We start from the raw sequence: 16,239 nt of genomic DNA on the forward strand, positions 1-16,239 counted from the left end.
TAGATTCCTATCTTAATTCCTTTTGACTCTAGCATGATTATAACAGACGGACGGACAGGGCTAAATCGGCTTAGAATTTAACGCTGATCAAGAATATATATACTTTGTTAGGTCTATTATTATTTCGATGAGTTGAGTTCCTTCCATCTGCTACCTCACCCACAAAGGGTGCATATTTTGAATAACTTAAACGTCAATAAAAAGCTCTTTGGGAATCCCCTTCTCTTAAAGTTTCACACAACTCAATATTTTAACTACAACAATATCTGGTGCGAAGATGGTATGATAGGATAACTTCTTATGGCACCTACCCCACAAATTATAAACATTATGAATTATTATATGCCTCATATTTCTGAATTACAGAATTTTTTTATTTTTTATACCATCAACATGCTAATTTTGGAGATTTAGGCATTGACTATTTCATTGGTGACTTGATGAAGCAATTAGACAGTTTCCTTTTATTATACCCTACACCTTGTATATTAACTTTGTCATTCCGTTTGTAACATGTCTAAAAATTCGTCGTAGACCCCATAATGTATATATATTCATAATCAGCATAAAATTCTAAGTCTAAGATGTCCGTCTGTATGTCCGTCTGTCTGTTGAAACTACGATACAGCCCACATTATTTGACGTAGATCGCCAAAATTTAACAGAGCAATTTGTATTGTGTCTAGGATGGTTGGTATTGAAAATGAGATATATCGGTCCTCCACGATTTGGTATAGCCCCTATATAACGGTACCTACCGATATTCGGTAATTTGATGATTTTTGCCACATTTTTTTCACGGATTTGTCGGTAAATTGGTATTTGTAGGTCATAACGGGTTCTAGGTCCTTTGGCGAAACATTGCATGTGTAGGTCCACGATTTGGTATAGCCCCCATATAACCTTCCGATATTCGACATTTTAATGGTTTTTGCCACATTTCTTCTAATGTTTCCTTTACCCTAAGTTGGAGGGTATTAAAAGTTTGGCCCGGCTGAACTTAATGTTTTTTTTTTTTTTTGTTACTTGTTACATATTTACATTCGGCCCGACCGGACTTAACTGCTTCTTTACTTATTTGATATAATTTAGAGAAGTAAGTATTTTGTAGATAAGAAGGAGAAGACCTCCAAATATTTGTATAAGAAAATTCTTAATGGTTTTCTATAGGAAAATACCCCTAAAAGTTTCTCTATATGAGAAGGCATTTGGCAGGTTTTCTTTAAGAGAAGATCTTTGGAACCCCTTTTGAAGAGGAAAATCTTAAAAATGCCTTTTGTAGTAAACTACATTCAGAAAATTTTTAAAGTTCCGCTAAGTCTTCTAAAGAAGCAGATTTTTTAAATCGACTCTGTAGGGACATGGAAAACCATGGTAAAGATTTTGGCTAAAATAATTTTGGGTCCTTTAATATGAAAATTTTCAAAAGTTCTGGGGAAATATTTTCAGAAATCTGTTTGCATATGAGTTCCATATATTCGTATATTGCTCCCCGAGCCTATCTCTCTTTTTCTTTATTAACCATTTCTAAACTCGAGTGGTTCATGTCTTTGTCAAATACATTTCAATTACTCTTCACGGACATGAGTTTAACTCCAGTAACACACATAATTTTAAGTACACCAATACTACGATCCATATGCTAAAATCTACCTCTGGCTTGAAAAGGTTAATTTTAGCATTTTTATGATTTCGTGACTTCGTTTTAACTTCTTCACGCCGGAAGTAAGTATTTAAAAAAAACACTCCACAATTTCATCTGGGCATTAATGAGGCATTTGGTAAAAGGTTTCTTCGTGGACTCTATTCAAAACCGCAAGAAATTTTCCTATCTCATAAATATCACTAAAAGGTTTATTTTTTCCGAGCTTAAAAATTTGGCAAAAATCATTATTTGGCAACCCTAACTTCCTAAAACTCTCATCAAAGCTTTCAAGCCATTTTGCGAAAGCTTTATGGCCAGCAGCCATGTACTGGTGAAAATACCTGGAGATGTTTTGTTCATGTTATAACTTTTTTTCTCTCTCTCTCTCTCTCTCCCATCACTTACACTGACTCTTTTTCGAGCTACAATCGAAAAAAAGCAATATGCAAATATGTTGTTGTTTTATGCTCTCTTTATTCCACGTATGTGAGTGTGTGTGTGTGGGTAACGGAGAGTGGTTTGTATGTCACTGTAACAGTGGAATGACGAATGAAGACAATGCATTTTAATAAAATTTGCATTTGTATACAAAATGCAGTAAATTCCAGGACAGACAAACGAAACCCCTCCACACACCACCCACCGAACCACCCCCTCCACACGTCGTACTACAAACATTAATACTCATTTGTATGATGGATTCCAATACGCTGGGTCTTTGTGACAAAGTGCATAGCTCATGGCACGCTGCTGCTGCTGCTGCTATTTGGTGTAACTTGTGCTTGGCTTGCATTCCGTTTATGTGTCATTCCTACAAACCCCAACCCTTTACACACACACCCTCCCCCCCTCGCCCTTCTCATGACTGCTATAATTATCGGCAACAAAAATTCACGTGTACTTTTGTTTTTCTTTCTTCTTTTCCTCCGGCTTTCCTTTTTTCTTTGTTTTAATCGCATCGAACTAAAAAGTAAAACCGATTAATTGGATTTGATTTTTAAACCGAAAAGTGAAAGACATACTTACTAAATAAATACATGGGCATGAGTATGGGTGTCTCTATATGTGTGTATGCATGTGTGTGTGTGTGTAGGGGTACATATGCATCATCAGTTAGTTGTAGGTTTTTGTGCTTTTTGCCATCAAACATTTAATGCTTCGAAACAACCAACCAGCCAGGCAGGCAATGGCTCGATGGCTGGCTGCTGACTTTGGTTCTCTGTTGCTATCATCATTGGCAGCAGAATTTTACGAATTAAGCCAGAACAATTCAACAACAACAAAAACAAAAAAGATGAAGAAGAAGAAGAACAACAACAGCAAGAACAATAATAACAATCACATGAAACGAAAATGGGTTAACTCGATGCAATTTAATGAAATCGCATGGAAAATTTGTTTCGTCTGAAATTGAGACTGTGTAGAGATTTTTCTCTGGGAACAGTGGCACAGTGGTTTGGGAGGGTGGATAGTGAATAAAATATATTTTTTATGAGTTTTGCCTTGTTAAGGCGAAGATCATATGTTTTATGATTAAAGTGTTTGTTTTCTCTTTCGAGACGAGCTTAATGATCTGAAATTTGCAGTGAAAAGGAAAGCCAGATAGACACTATCACACACTCACCACTATGCGACGCGTTTCGCCGTTGGTTAAGCGGCTCATCAGGCATATTTGATGTGGATGATGGCTTACAAGGGCCGTTCTCTGGAAAGTAGTATATATTTCGAACTTATTGCAAATTAGCATATGCGAATTATACACTAGAAACTCTCCAGGTTCGACTCAAGTTCTATTGGCAGATCTTTTTCACAGCAACGTTTTGTTTTTGTAGTGATGGATTTTTTTATGACTTGTCAGAAAAAAAAGTAAAAAAAAAACATAAAGTTCGGCGGGCCGAACATTTAAATGCCCTCCACCATAGGGTAAAGGAAACATTAGAACCCATTATGACCCACAAAAATGTCAATTTTAAGACATATTCATGGGAAAATGTGGCAAAAATCACCAAAATATCGAATATCGGGAGGTATCGCTATATGGAGGCTATACAAAAACGTGGATCTACACATACAATTTTTCGCCAACGGAGCTAGTAGAATCCATTGGGACACACAAATACCAATTATCGGACAAATCCGTGAAAAAATCTGGCAAAAATCATCAAAATACGGAATATCGGGAAGTATCGTTATATGATGGCTATAGCAAAGCGTGGACGACCCATACATACAATGTTTCTTCAAACGAGGTAGGACCCATTATGATCTACAAATACCAATTTTCGGACAAATCCGTGAAAAAAAATCTGGCAAAAATCATAAAAATTCCGAATGTTGGGAGGTACGTTTTATATGGGGACCATACCGAAACGTGGACCGATATATCCCATTTTCAATATCAACCATCCTAGACACAATACAAATAGTTCTGCTAAATCTACACATACAATTTTTCGCCAACGGAGCTAGTAGAACCCATTTGGACACACAAATACCAATTTTCGAACAAATCGGTGAAAAAATCGGGTAAAAATCATCAAAATTCGGAATATCGGGAGGTACCTTTATATGGCGACTATACCAAAACGTGAACGACCCATACATGTTTCTTCACACGAACTAGGACCCATTATGATTCACAAATACAACTTTTCGGAAGAATCCGTGAAAAAATCGAGCAAAAATCATCAAAATACCGAATATCGGGAGGTAGCGTTATATGGGGACTATACCAAATCGTGGACCGATATATCTCATTTTCAATACCAACCATCCTAGACACAATGCAAATTGTTCTGCTAAATCTACACATACAATTTTTCGCCAACGGATTTAGTAGAACCCATTTGGACACACAAATACAAATTTTCTGACAAATCCGCCAAGAAATGTGGCAAAAATCATCCAAATACGGAATATCGGAAGGTATCGATATATGAGGGCTATACTTTTGGACTATATCGACAACTTCCTTCACTTTTTACGAGATATGGGAAAATTTTTAGAAAAATGTTAAAATGTGTGAGAGGTGCCAGATATAGTCGAACGAAGTCCATACAAACTTCTTCTAATTCAGATATAAAATTTTGGTATTGGCAAAGTTACAAGAACATTGAACATTTATGTCCCATTTTCTGCGAAATCATAAATTCCACATTCATCTTAGGTTTCTGGTTGAAAGAAATATTTGCATATGGCACGATGTAAAGAATCGCTGATTTGTTTCGCAAGTTATAATAGATCAAAGTATTGAAAATTGTGACCCTTTGTGGGTGAGGTGCCAGAAGGGATTCACAAATATATATTACCATCACAAAAGATCTTGTGTTAGCAAATATGTTTAAATGTGTGAAATTTGAAGAGAATTGAGTGCTTACAGGGTGCGATGAAAAAAACTGTAACCAACTTCAGACTGTTGTCATTTCTATGCCATTCGTTCGACAGCTGTTAAAATTATTCTAGTGACAGCTCATTATATGGTTTACAAGCATAAAAAAGCATTTTGGTGAGAATTGTCCAGAAAAAAAGTTATTCGTGATAAAATTCAAGGGTAATGGTGTGATTTCTTTATGTTTGGCTGGAGAACCACAAGTGACTTTCGTTAGAAAACTCCAGCATTTAAATGTGAATAAATCTATTCTGCCCCGTACCCTTGCTCGTTACCGTGATACTGGTAGCGTAGCCAGAAGCGACGTCAAGGAAATGGTCGGAAAAAAAACAGCAACATCAGCAGAAATGCTTCGAAAAGTAAAGAAGCGACTTGATCGCAACCCCGCGTTGCAGTGGCCGAAAATGGCTCGTGAGCTGAACATATCGTAATATTCCATTCGGCAAATATTGAAAAATGAGCTCGGGATAAAGCCATTGAAATTCCAAAACGTGCCAGAACTTACACCGCAACAAAAAGGAAATAGACACAAAAGAGCTAAAGAGTTGATTCGCTTGGCCGAAAGTGGGGAACTGCCGAATTTTGTTTTCTCCGGCTCCGATGAGAAAACATTCGTTGTCCAGCAGTTTATAAACAAACAAAATGGTCGTGTTTACTTGCCAAAGAGGTCAGCTGAAAATGTAATGTGCACCTTTGGTTGGCCACCAGAACTCCAGCGCCGGCCATGGTGATGGTATGGGCCGCCATAACAACCGATTGACGCTCTTCGTTCGTATTAATCGACCGTGGTATCAGAGTAAATGTCGAATATTATGGCAAAAATATTCTGGAGTGTGTATTAAAGCCTTGGGCACGCAAGCATTTTGGCGCTGGCCGCCATAACAGCCGATGGTCGCTCTCCGCTCGTATTAATCGACCGAGGCATCAGAATAAATGCCGAATATTATCGCGAACATATTCTGGAGGGTTTATTAAAGCATTGGGCTCGCAAACATTTTGGCTGCAGACCCTGGACATTCCAACTGTACTCAGCACTATCGCACACTGCACGCGCCACCCTAATTTGTTCTAAAATTTGATTCTATTTCCTACATTTTTTGCTTTCATTCAATAAATTTAAAAATAATAACATTATGGCGTTTGACTTTTTTGCAGTTTTTTATCTCACCCTGTATGTGATATTATCTTTCTCGGATAAAAAGATATGGGTATTTAAACCCGAACAACCCGATTCTGTTCGAACCTTCTGTTCAGTTTTTCTAAATTTCGTGCTGCCAAAATTTAGAGGCCTCCGGCCAGTATGTTCAGCACGGGCTAAGCGAACTATTTTTTTTTTAATTACATAATTTTTTAACTGACCGGTCTTCTGCCGGTGTCCAACACCGCTTACGCTAACCAATTTTTTTTCTAAATTTCATACTTCTTTTAAATAGCTGTCCTTCGACTGGGGCTTAACATTTTTTTCTCACTATATTTTTAACACCGGCTTCGCGAATTTGATGATGCTTCTAGACTGAATTTGGTCGGATGTACCAAAATTCAGGTAATTTGGACTGATATTGGCTATTGAGTTCTCAATTAATCCGAAATCGGTTAAACATATATATGCGAGCTATGTCCAAATCTGAACCTTTCTTGATCAAGTTTGACGGAGGTATTTCTGGACTGTATCTGATATCTGGTACCAAATATCATTCTTGTGTAGTGCATATTACGAATGTGAGGGACTTAAAACCCCAATTCGGATGAAAAATATATATTTGGGAGCTATAGCTACATCCGAGCCAAACCGATTTTCACCAAATTTGTTGTACTTGACCCTAGACTGAATTCGGTCGGATGGTCAAAAATTCGGGTAATTTGGACTGATATTGGACATTTGGTGCACAATTAACCCGAAATCGGATGAATATATATATGAGAGCTATACCTAAATTTAGACCGATTATCTCCAATTTCAATGGGGTTCATCCTTAAACGAAAAAAATGGTTTGTGTAAAATTTCATCTCGATCTCGAAATTTCAAAAAATACCTTGACAGCTGGACATGCATAAGTCAAATCAGAATGTGATTCAATGCAGATCATCAAAAGTAACTATGGGTCTATCTCGCTTCCTTCCTTCTATGTTACAAACAAATGCACAACGACATAATACCCTTACCACTATGTGGTATAGGGTATACAAATAGAACAAGTTTTCAATCAAGCAGCACTTTCATTGATTTTACAGTCGGAAGGACGAATATAACTTGACCTTCTCCAAGCGACCTCAGACGAATTTCGACCAATATATATAAATCTAAAAGCGTAATTTTCATGAGACAACCCCAACATATTAGGGATTTTTAAGCCAATTAATATAGCTAAAAACTATAAATATAGCTATAAAAATACGTCCACCTGCGGTGCCATAAAAAAGCATCCACGGTTAACTTTTTGAAAAAAATTGCACTTTGTAAATATTTATTTATTTAATAAAATTTATTTATTATTTGTCGACTTGTTTATTTACTTATTTAATTGTTTTTTCATATTGTTTCAGTGCGAAATTTTATTTTATGCGGACCAGGAATTGGTTTCTAGAAATGAAGGTATGTTAAAAACAACTAAATAAAAAAAATAATTTTACTCATTTTGATATGTTTATTTTAAAAAAAGTTATAAACCCCAAAAATTACCCGTTCTTTCATATTGACTATGAAATAACATATTTCCCAATATGTTAAAAATCTGCATCATATTTTGAGATATAATAGTTGATATACATTTCAATCAATTTTTTATGGGCTTTTTGTCACATAATTTCATCCGTATACTGCACACACATAACGTATACGTTATTAGAGCTTTCATAAAAAAAACATTTTAAAACTTGGCGTTCCCAGTAATTTGTGGAAAAGACGAATAGTTATTATATTTTATAATTGAAATCAACGACGAGTTTACTTGCCATATAGAACTCCTTTTTTATTTTATATATTACTCATAGTAATTATTTTCACATTTAAGAAAGTTACGAAAAAAAAATTTCCTGATTTTTTATGCTCCAGTTTAAAAATATCACAGCTTAACATTTTATTATAAATTAGTGTAAAAAAAATATTAAGAAACATTAAATTGGCATGAATATGCCGCATATGCTTTTTTCTAGTGCCTTTCATTGCTAATATTTTTTATATATATTTTTTAATATAAATATTTTTATAATTTTGTAAATATCCTACTTTCATTCTTTTGATTGAGTTTCAAATTTGAGTTTGCATTCAGAATTTTTTATGATTTTTTTTAATAATCAAGAAATGCATTCACTTACCTCAGACGATGTCAGATAACACATTCTCGAATCGGTGCTTTCAATGGAAGCCTGTTGTACAATGCCATAGCGTGAGTCACGATCACTCAAATAGTCAGATCTCAAGCTATCTTGACGTATGAACTCGGCTCTGCTTTGGAGAAGAAAAAGAAATGACATTTTTTGTAATTAAAATTGAAAAATTAATTTACGATAATTTTTACACAAATTATGCAGAAATGAGAAATTGTTTATAAACATAGAGAGTAGAATTGAAAAGAATCACCGTCAGGTGGAGGCAAAATTGGGAGAACACAAAAATTCGACTCCCTGTCCAACCCTAATTAAGAACTCAATAGAAATTTTGTATCTTTATCAAATATTGAGCCTGAGAAAGGAAGATTCGGATATGTAAGGGTATATTGTTGCAATATTATCCGCAATTCTTCAAAGAAATAAAGGAAGTCTAGAAATGTTTTTTACTAGCTCACCTATGGGCATAGGGTTCACCACTGGCTCATCTATGGGCATAGGGTTCACCACTGAATCCCAAATGGCATAGGGTTCACCACTGGCTCACATATTCGCATAGGGTTCACCACTGGCTCATCTATTGGCATAGGGTTCACCATGAATCTCAAATGGCATAGGGTCCCCCACTGGCTACCTATTGCCATAGGGTTCACTACTGGCTCACCTATTGCCATAGGGTTCACTACTGGCTCACCTATTGCCATAGGGTTCACCACTGGCTCACCTATGGGCATAGGGTTCACCACTGCTTCACCTATGGGCTTAGGGTGACACATTGGTAGAGGGTTCGCCATTGGCTCACCTATTGCCATAGCGTTCGGCACTGACTCACCTATTGCCATAGGGTTCGCCACTGACTCACCTATTGCCATAGGGTTCCCCACTGCCTTACCTATTGTCATGGGGTCCCCCACTGCCTACCTATTGCCATTGGGTTCACTACTGGCTCATATATTGTGGAAAATCCCGTCTGAAGGTCGTATACGAAAATATGTTTTTCGAGATATCTCCTTCTAAACTTCTACCATGGGAGCAACTTGGAGGACTCGAAAAAATATTTTTAAAAAATCCGGGTTTATTTTGAGGACTTGAAAAAAATATTTTTAAAAAATTCGGGTTTTTTTGAAGACTTGAAAAAATATTTTAAAAAAATCTATATTTTTTAAGGATTTTAGAAAAATATTTTAAAAAAATCTATATTTTTTAAGGATTTTAGAAAAATATTTTAAAAAAATCTATATTTTTTAAGGATTTTAGAAAAATATTTTAAAAAAAATCTATATTTTTTAAGGATTTTAGAAAAATATTTAAAAAAAATCTATATTTTTTAAGGGTTTTAGAAAAATATTTTCAAAAAAATCCACGTTTATTTTGGGGACTTGAAAAAATATTTTTAAAAAATCCACGTTTATTTTGGGGACTTGAAAAAATATTTTTAAAAAATCCACGTTTATTTTGGGGACTTGAAAAAATATTTTTAAAAAATCCACGTTTATTTTGGGGACTTGAAAAAATATTTTTAAAAAATCCACGTTTATTTTGGGCACTTGAAAAAATATTTTTAAAAAATTCACGTTTATTTTGGGGATTTGAAAAAATATTTTTAAAAAATCCACGTTTTTTTGGGGACTTAAAAAAATATTTTTAAAAAATCCACGTTTATTTTGGGGACTTGAAAAAATATTTTTAAAAAATCCACGTTTATTTTGGGGACTTGAAAAAATATTTTTAAAAAATCCACGTTTATTTTGGGGACTTGGAAAAATATTTTTAAAAAATCCACGTTTATTTTGGGGACTTGAAAAAATATTTTTAAAAAATCCACGTTTATTTTGGGGACTTGAAAAAATATTTTTAAAAAATCCACGTTTATTTTGGGGACTTGGAAAAATATTTTTAAAAAATCCACGTTTATTTTGGGGGCTTGAGAAAATATTTTTAAAAAATCCACGTTTATTTTGGGGACTTGAAAAATTATTTTTTAAAAAATCCACTTTTATTTGGGGACTTGAAAAAAAAATTTAAAAAATCCACGTTTATTTTGGGGACTTGAAAAAATATTTTTTAAAAAATCCACGTTTATTTTGGGGACATGAAAAAATATTTTTTAAAAAATCCACGTTTATTTTGGGGACTTGAAAAAATATTTTTTAAAAAATCCACGTTTATTTTGGAGGACTTGAAAAAATATTTTTAAAATATCCACGTTTATTTTGGGGACTTGAAAAAATATTTTTTAAAAAATCCACGTTTATTTTGGGAACTTGAAAAAATATTTTTTTAAAAATCCACGTTTATTTTGGGGACTTGAAAAAATATTTTTAAAAAATCCACGTTTATTTTGGGGACTTAAAAAAATATTTTTAAAAATTCTATTATTTTTTTGGGATTTCGAAAAAAGTAGTTTTAAAAAATTCACGTTTATTTTGGGGACTTTGAAAAAATATTTTTAAAATAATTCACGTTTAATTTGGGGACTTGAAAAATATTTTTTTTAAAAAATCCACGTTTAATTTGGGGACTTGAAAAATATTTTTTTTTTAAAAATCCACGTTTATTTTGGGGACTTGAAAAAATATTTCTAAAAAATCCACGTTCATTTTGGGGACTTGAAAAAATATTTTTAAAAAATCCACGTTTATTTTGAGGACTTCAAAAAATAATTTTAAAAAATCCACGATTATTTTAGGGACTTGAAAAAATATTTTTAAAAAATCTACGTTAATTTTGGGGACTTGAAAAAATATTTTTGAAAAATCTACTTTTATTTTGGGGACTTGAAAAAATTGTGACTTTAAAAAAAATAGTTTTTGTTAGATTCCCTCTATCTTTTATAAAAATTCGGTCTACGAAAGATTTTCCAAAATATGAACACTTCTCAAACTCACCGTTGTTCCAAGGAATCAGCACGGGCGCTCTTGTAACCCGAATCATTCAAGCTGCTATCCTGGCGCAAGGAGGGCAACGAGTCCCATGGAGAACGTTTAGTGCCCGAACTGTTGGTTTGTTGCGACATCAGACCTTGGCCAGAACCGGAGCCTATGGTTGAGCTGCCAGAACGCCAACCGTCCGAGTGGCGGAACCATTGGGCACGAGCCGATTCACCAATGCACGAGGCGCAACGGGAGTTGGAGAAGCTAAAATGATATTTATATGAATTTTCTCTCTCTCGCTCTCCTTCTCTCTCATTTCAACTCACCTTGTATTGTGATCCGAGAGATAACCCCTCTCGCGTTCTCTTTCACGCTCTCGTTCACGCACCAATTCATTGCGATCACTGTAGTAGCCATCACGTTCACGGTCCCGCTCCTTTTCACGCACTGTGGACATAGGACGATGTGGAGGCAAAGGTAGAGTAGAAGATTTAGCACTTGTAGCTATGGAATTCGAAAGATATTGGAAGCAGTTTATGTTTGGATTTTAGAGAGAGACAGTTTCATTTTGCAAAAAGAGGAAGAACAGATCAAAACAGAAAACCGTGTCGTTTGTGGAAGTTTAAATTAATTTTTTATTTTTTTTTTTTTCAAAACTATTTTGATTTAAAATTATTTCAAATTATTGTGTATTTTTGTAGCTATGTATTGTGCATTCAAGAAAAAAATAAAAGAAATCAGTGCAGCATTTTTTTTTCTGAATTTTTACTTGACTTGATTTTAATTCAATACAAAAACGAAACCCAAAAAAGTGGAACAAAACTAAGACAAACACAAAAATCACTTCTTCAGGTTAAAAAAGACTCGTGCAACACAGCTTGGTTCCACATGAACTTCAAAAAAAAAAAAAGGAAAACGGTGGCAAAATGAACTGACATTTTCACTAGACCTCGAATTGGCATTGCTTACGATTTCAATATTTTTTTTTATTTTTAAATTGAGTTATAAAATAAATACTTTTTTTAGAATACTTACGCCTACGCATGGGAAATGGACTACGTTGCATGGATCCAGGCAGACTCTCGGCAAATTCTGACATTTGATGATGGTTTGTTTTGTTTGATTGCGCAGTGAAAGCAGTGGTTCGGTAATGGGTGTTTTTTTTTTGGCGTTATGTTTGTCATGACGATTTTTGGAGATGTGATTTCAAATGCACGTTTGAATATTTTTTTATTTTTTTGATTTGATGGCAAAAGTGAATTTTTGTTGTAGTTGTTGGTGGTTGTGGTCGTGTGACATGAAATTAAAATGAATGAAGTTAAATGATTATGGTTTCATATTTGTTTTTTTTTTTTTTTTTTTTGTAATTTTATTTATTTTCTATTTAAATCTAGAGCAATAAAGTTCGAAAGAAAGAAACAGAAACGAAAAAAAAGAACAACAAAAAGCTACCACACAAAGCATACAAAATTTGAAGGAAATTAAGGTGACTAGAGCTAGAAATTGAAAATACTTGGCCGTAAGTGGAAAGCATTGTTTTTCACCCAAGAAAATTATTCTGGAGAATTCGTGGGCAAAGGTTAAATTTATTCTCCTCCATGACCGAAGAATTCAACACAAAACTGAATATTCTTAAATAATTCCTGCTCACAAAATTCCGGGAAAAGAGAAGTGGGAAGGAGGAACCCCTTAAGGGTGGACTTATAGACACATTGGCAGAAAATGGTTCGAAAAGTAAAGAAGCGACTTAAACGAAACCCGCGTCGCAGTGGCCGAAAAATGGCTCGTGAGCTGAACTATCGCAATATTCCATACGGCAAATATTGAAAAATGAGTTCGGGGAAAAGCCATTGAAAATCCAAAAAGTGCAAGAACTTACACTGCAACTGGAAGAAAATAGACTCAAAAGAGCTAAAGACTTTTCCAGAGTACAGAATGTTAATTCCTAAACACAGATTTTTTGTACCCCTTGTGCCTTACCATTATTCGCGAGAAATTAAAAAATCCAATCCGAAAAAAAAAACAGTAAGGAAAAGTCTGGTGGGGCCGACTATATAAAACCCTACACCACTTTACATTTGATATTAGCCATTATTTGCACAATAAACCCGAAATCGGTTGAATATATATATGGAAACTATACCCAAATCTGAACCGATCTTAATAACATTTTGCAGAGGTATTTCTGGGCTGTGGCTGATATATGGTACCAAATATCATTCTTGTAGGGTGCATATTATGCATGTGAGGGACTTAAAACCCCAAATCGGATGAAACATATATATGGGAGCTCAACCCGAAATCGGCTAAAGATAGATATCCTAATCTGAACTGGTCTCGATAAAATTTTACAGAAGTAATTTTGAATTCTATACTTATCTGGAGTTCATATTTCGTATGTGAGGGACTTTAAACCCCAAATCGGATAAAACATATACACGGGAGCTATAGCTATACCTAAATCGATTTTCATCAAATTTGCTGTACTTGCATCTAGACTAAATTCGGTCGGATGTACCAAAATTCAGGTCATTTGGACTGATATTAGCCATTTGATGCACAATTAACCTGATATCGGATAATAATATATATAGGAGCTATATCGTAATCTGAACCGATCTCGATGAAATTTGACAGAGGTATTTTCGAGCAGTATCTGATGGCTGGTACCCAATATCATTCTTGAGGAGTACATATCACGTATGTGAGTGACTTTAACACCAAATCGGGTGAAACATATATATATGGGAGCTATAGCTATATCTAAACCGATGTCCTTGCTTCTAGACTGAATTCGGTCGGATGTACCAAAATTCTGGTCATTTGGGCTGATATTGGCCATTTGGTGCACAATTAACCCGAAGTCGTTTGAAGATATATATGGGAGCCATATCTAAATTTGAACCAATTCTCACCAATTTCAATAGGGTTCGTCCTTGGGACAAACAAATATTGTTTACAAAATTTCATCTTAATTGGATAATAAATGCGACCTGCAATTTGTTCACAAGAATACATGGACGGATGGACGGACAGATAATAATATTACGATGTACCAAGTTTGGACCAAACCGGATACCCCCTTAGGGAGTTATCGTGCGCACAAGCCAGACAGACGGACGGACATCTCTAGATTGACTCAAAATGTCCTGCAATGGATTTGGTCCAATGAGATCTAGGGTCGACGTTGCACCTTTTGGCCGTAGCAAATGTTTTATACCCTTTGTAGCCATAGGGCAAAAAGCAAAAATGTTTTCTACATAGAAGACCTTAAAAAGATCTTTTTATAGAACATATGAACGTCATGTGACTTCTTCAATCTTTATCCATAAAAAATCTTCAAAAGGTAATCTCTTCATAGAAGACTTTCAAATTATATCCTCCTCATAGGAGACACCCATTTTCTATCCATAGTAGACTTTACAGAGACCTCGTCATGGAAGACTACAGATCCTTCAAAAGGTCTTCGCTCCATAGAAGTCCTTCTAAGATTTTTCTCTTCATAAAAGATCTTCAAGAAATCCTCTCTCATTACATGACATCAAGGAAATCTTGTCTCCATAGAGAACTTTCAAAAGGCCTTCACTCCATAAACTGCCTTTTTCAGGTCTAGTTCCTCTCAGTAAGAATACTTCAGAAAACTTATCTCCGCTACTAAGACGACCGCAGATATTTTGATTTTTCGGAAGATCTTTGAACGATCCCAGAAGATCTTGAGGTATTTTCTCAAAAGAAGAACATATACAGGTATTTTCTTCATAAAAGACATTCACTAGCTTTTTTCTTCGAAAAAAATTTCGAAAGTTATTCAATCCACGCGAGACCTGCCAAAAGTACCCTCTTCATAATATATGGTATAAATGTCTTCGCTCCACAGAATTCCTTAAAAAGGTTGATTCTACAAAAGATGATTTCACGATAGAAGACCTTAAAAACGTCTTCTGTAATGGGAAGATTTAAGACGAGATTTTCTCTTCATAGAAAGCCTTTCAAAGGAGTTCCATCCTGTAGAAGACATATAGAATGTCTTCTTGCTATAGAAAAGTTGTGAAAATCTATCTCTAGATAATCGACATGTCGTAGGTATTTTTCCCACAGAAAGTAGTCTCTCTATTAAAGACTTCGGGAAGGACTTTTGTCTATAGTGTACCGCTGTTTACAGGAAATCTCTTTTGTATACGGAGGGTTTTTTGTCAATAGACTTTTTCCCAACATTTTTAGGAAAATTAGCAAATCGTAATCTGTTTTCAAAATAAAAATGTTTAGTAGGAATTTTACACAATTTCGGCACCATTTACGTCTCTAAAACCACACATCACACATAAAATAGTGGATCGAAAATAATTGATTGAAGTAGCATCCGTGCACTTTTATTGGCCTATTTGATATTTGTTACGATATTAACTATACCTTCAAGAAAATTCGTATTAATTGAGAACTCTCGATCTTCAGTGCTTTCGAACAATCTAAGGGTCAGATTCCCGTTTTTTAATAAAACGAAAATCACAGATATTCAAGGCCAACTGCCAGGCTTTATAAAACCTAGAGTTATTTTGAGCTCCAGCCGGCCTGAAACATACACTGGCAGATCGACGAAAAAACGGACATGGCTACATCAATTCCAAATGTCCTATAACGGATTTCGACCGAATTTAAATAGAGTCTAAAACCATTCTTTCGATAAGACACATTTGGGCTTGTAGCCCTAAGGCTGAGGGTTTCAAAAATTTGCCCTGAGAACCCAAAGACCTTGTTGGGGTTTTGATCTATCAACCACTTAAATTAAAACCGTTATATAGGGGGCTATGCGAAGACATGGTCCAGCATAAGTAATTTTTTGTCATAGGCTGTAGTACCAACTCCGAACTTCAAATACGAATTTGAAACAATTCCGGTGAATAATGTTGCTAATAACATCAAAATACCGAATAAAGGAAGGGACCGTTTTATGTGGGCTATACGAAGACGTGGGCCTGCACAGAAAATTTTCTGTCTTAGGCTGTAGT

General features: G+C 34.9%; 1 protein-coding gene across 7 annotated transcripts in view; it reads right to left on the minus strand.

The window, feature by feature from the left end:
* Nucleotides 1–16,239, minus strand: part of LOC101894603 (protein still life, isoforms C/SIF type 2) — a 287,508-nt gene that overhangs the window by 250,878 nt on the left and 20,391 nt on the right. For 2 of the 7 annotated variants that reach the window (XM_059119542.1, XM_059119543.1), the window contains exons 8-11: nt 12,269–12,325; nt 11,560–11,737; nt 11,249–11,497; nt 8,349–8,478 (exon numbers count right to left, since the gene is read on the minus strand). In XM_059119542.1, the coding sequence (XP_058975525.1) occupies nt 8,349–8,478; nt 11,249–11,497; nt 11,560–11,737; nt 12,269–12,325 (614 nt within the window). Of the gene's footprint in view, nt 1–8,348; nt 8,482–11,248; nt 11,498–11,559; nt 11,738–12,268; nt 12,326–16,239 lie in introns of all 7 variants that reach the window. The other 5 variants (XM_059119545.1, XM_059119544.1, XM_059119547.1 and 2 more) reach the window with 4 other exon arrangements.

This window comes from Musca domestica, unplaced genomic scaffold (assembly GCF_030504385.1).
Source record: "Musca domestica strain aabys unplaced genomic scaffold, Musca_domestica.polishedcontigs.V.1.1 15, whole genome shotgun sequence".
Classification (NCBI taxonomy): Eukaryota; Metazoa; Arthropoda; class Insecta; order Diptera; family Muscidae; genus Musca; species Musca domestica.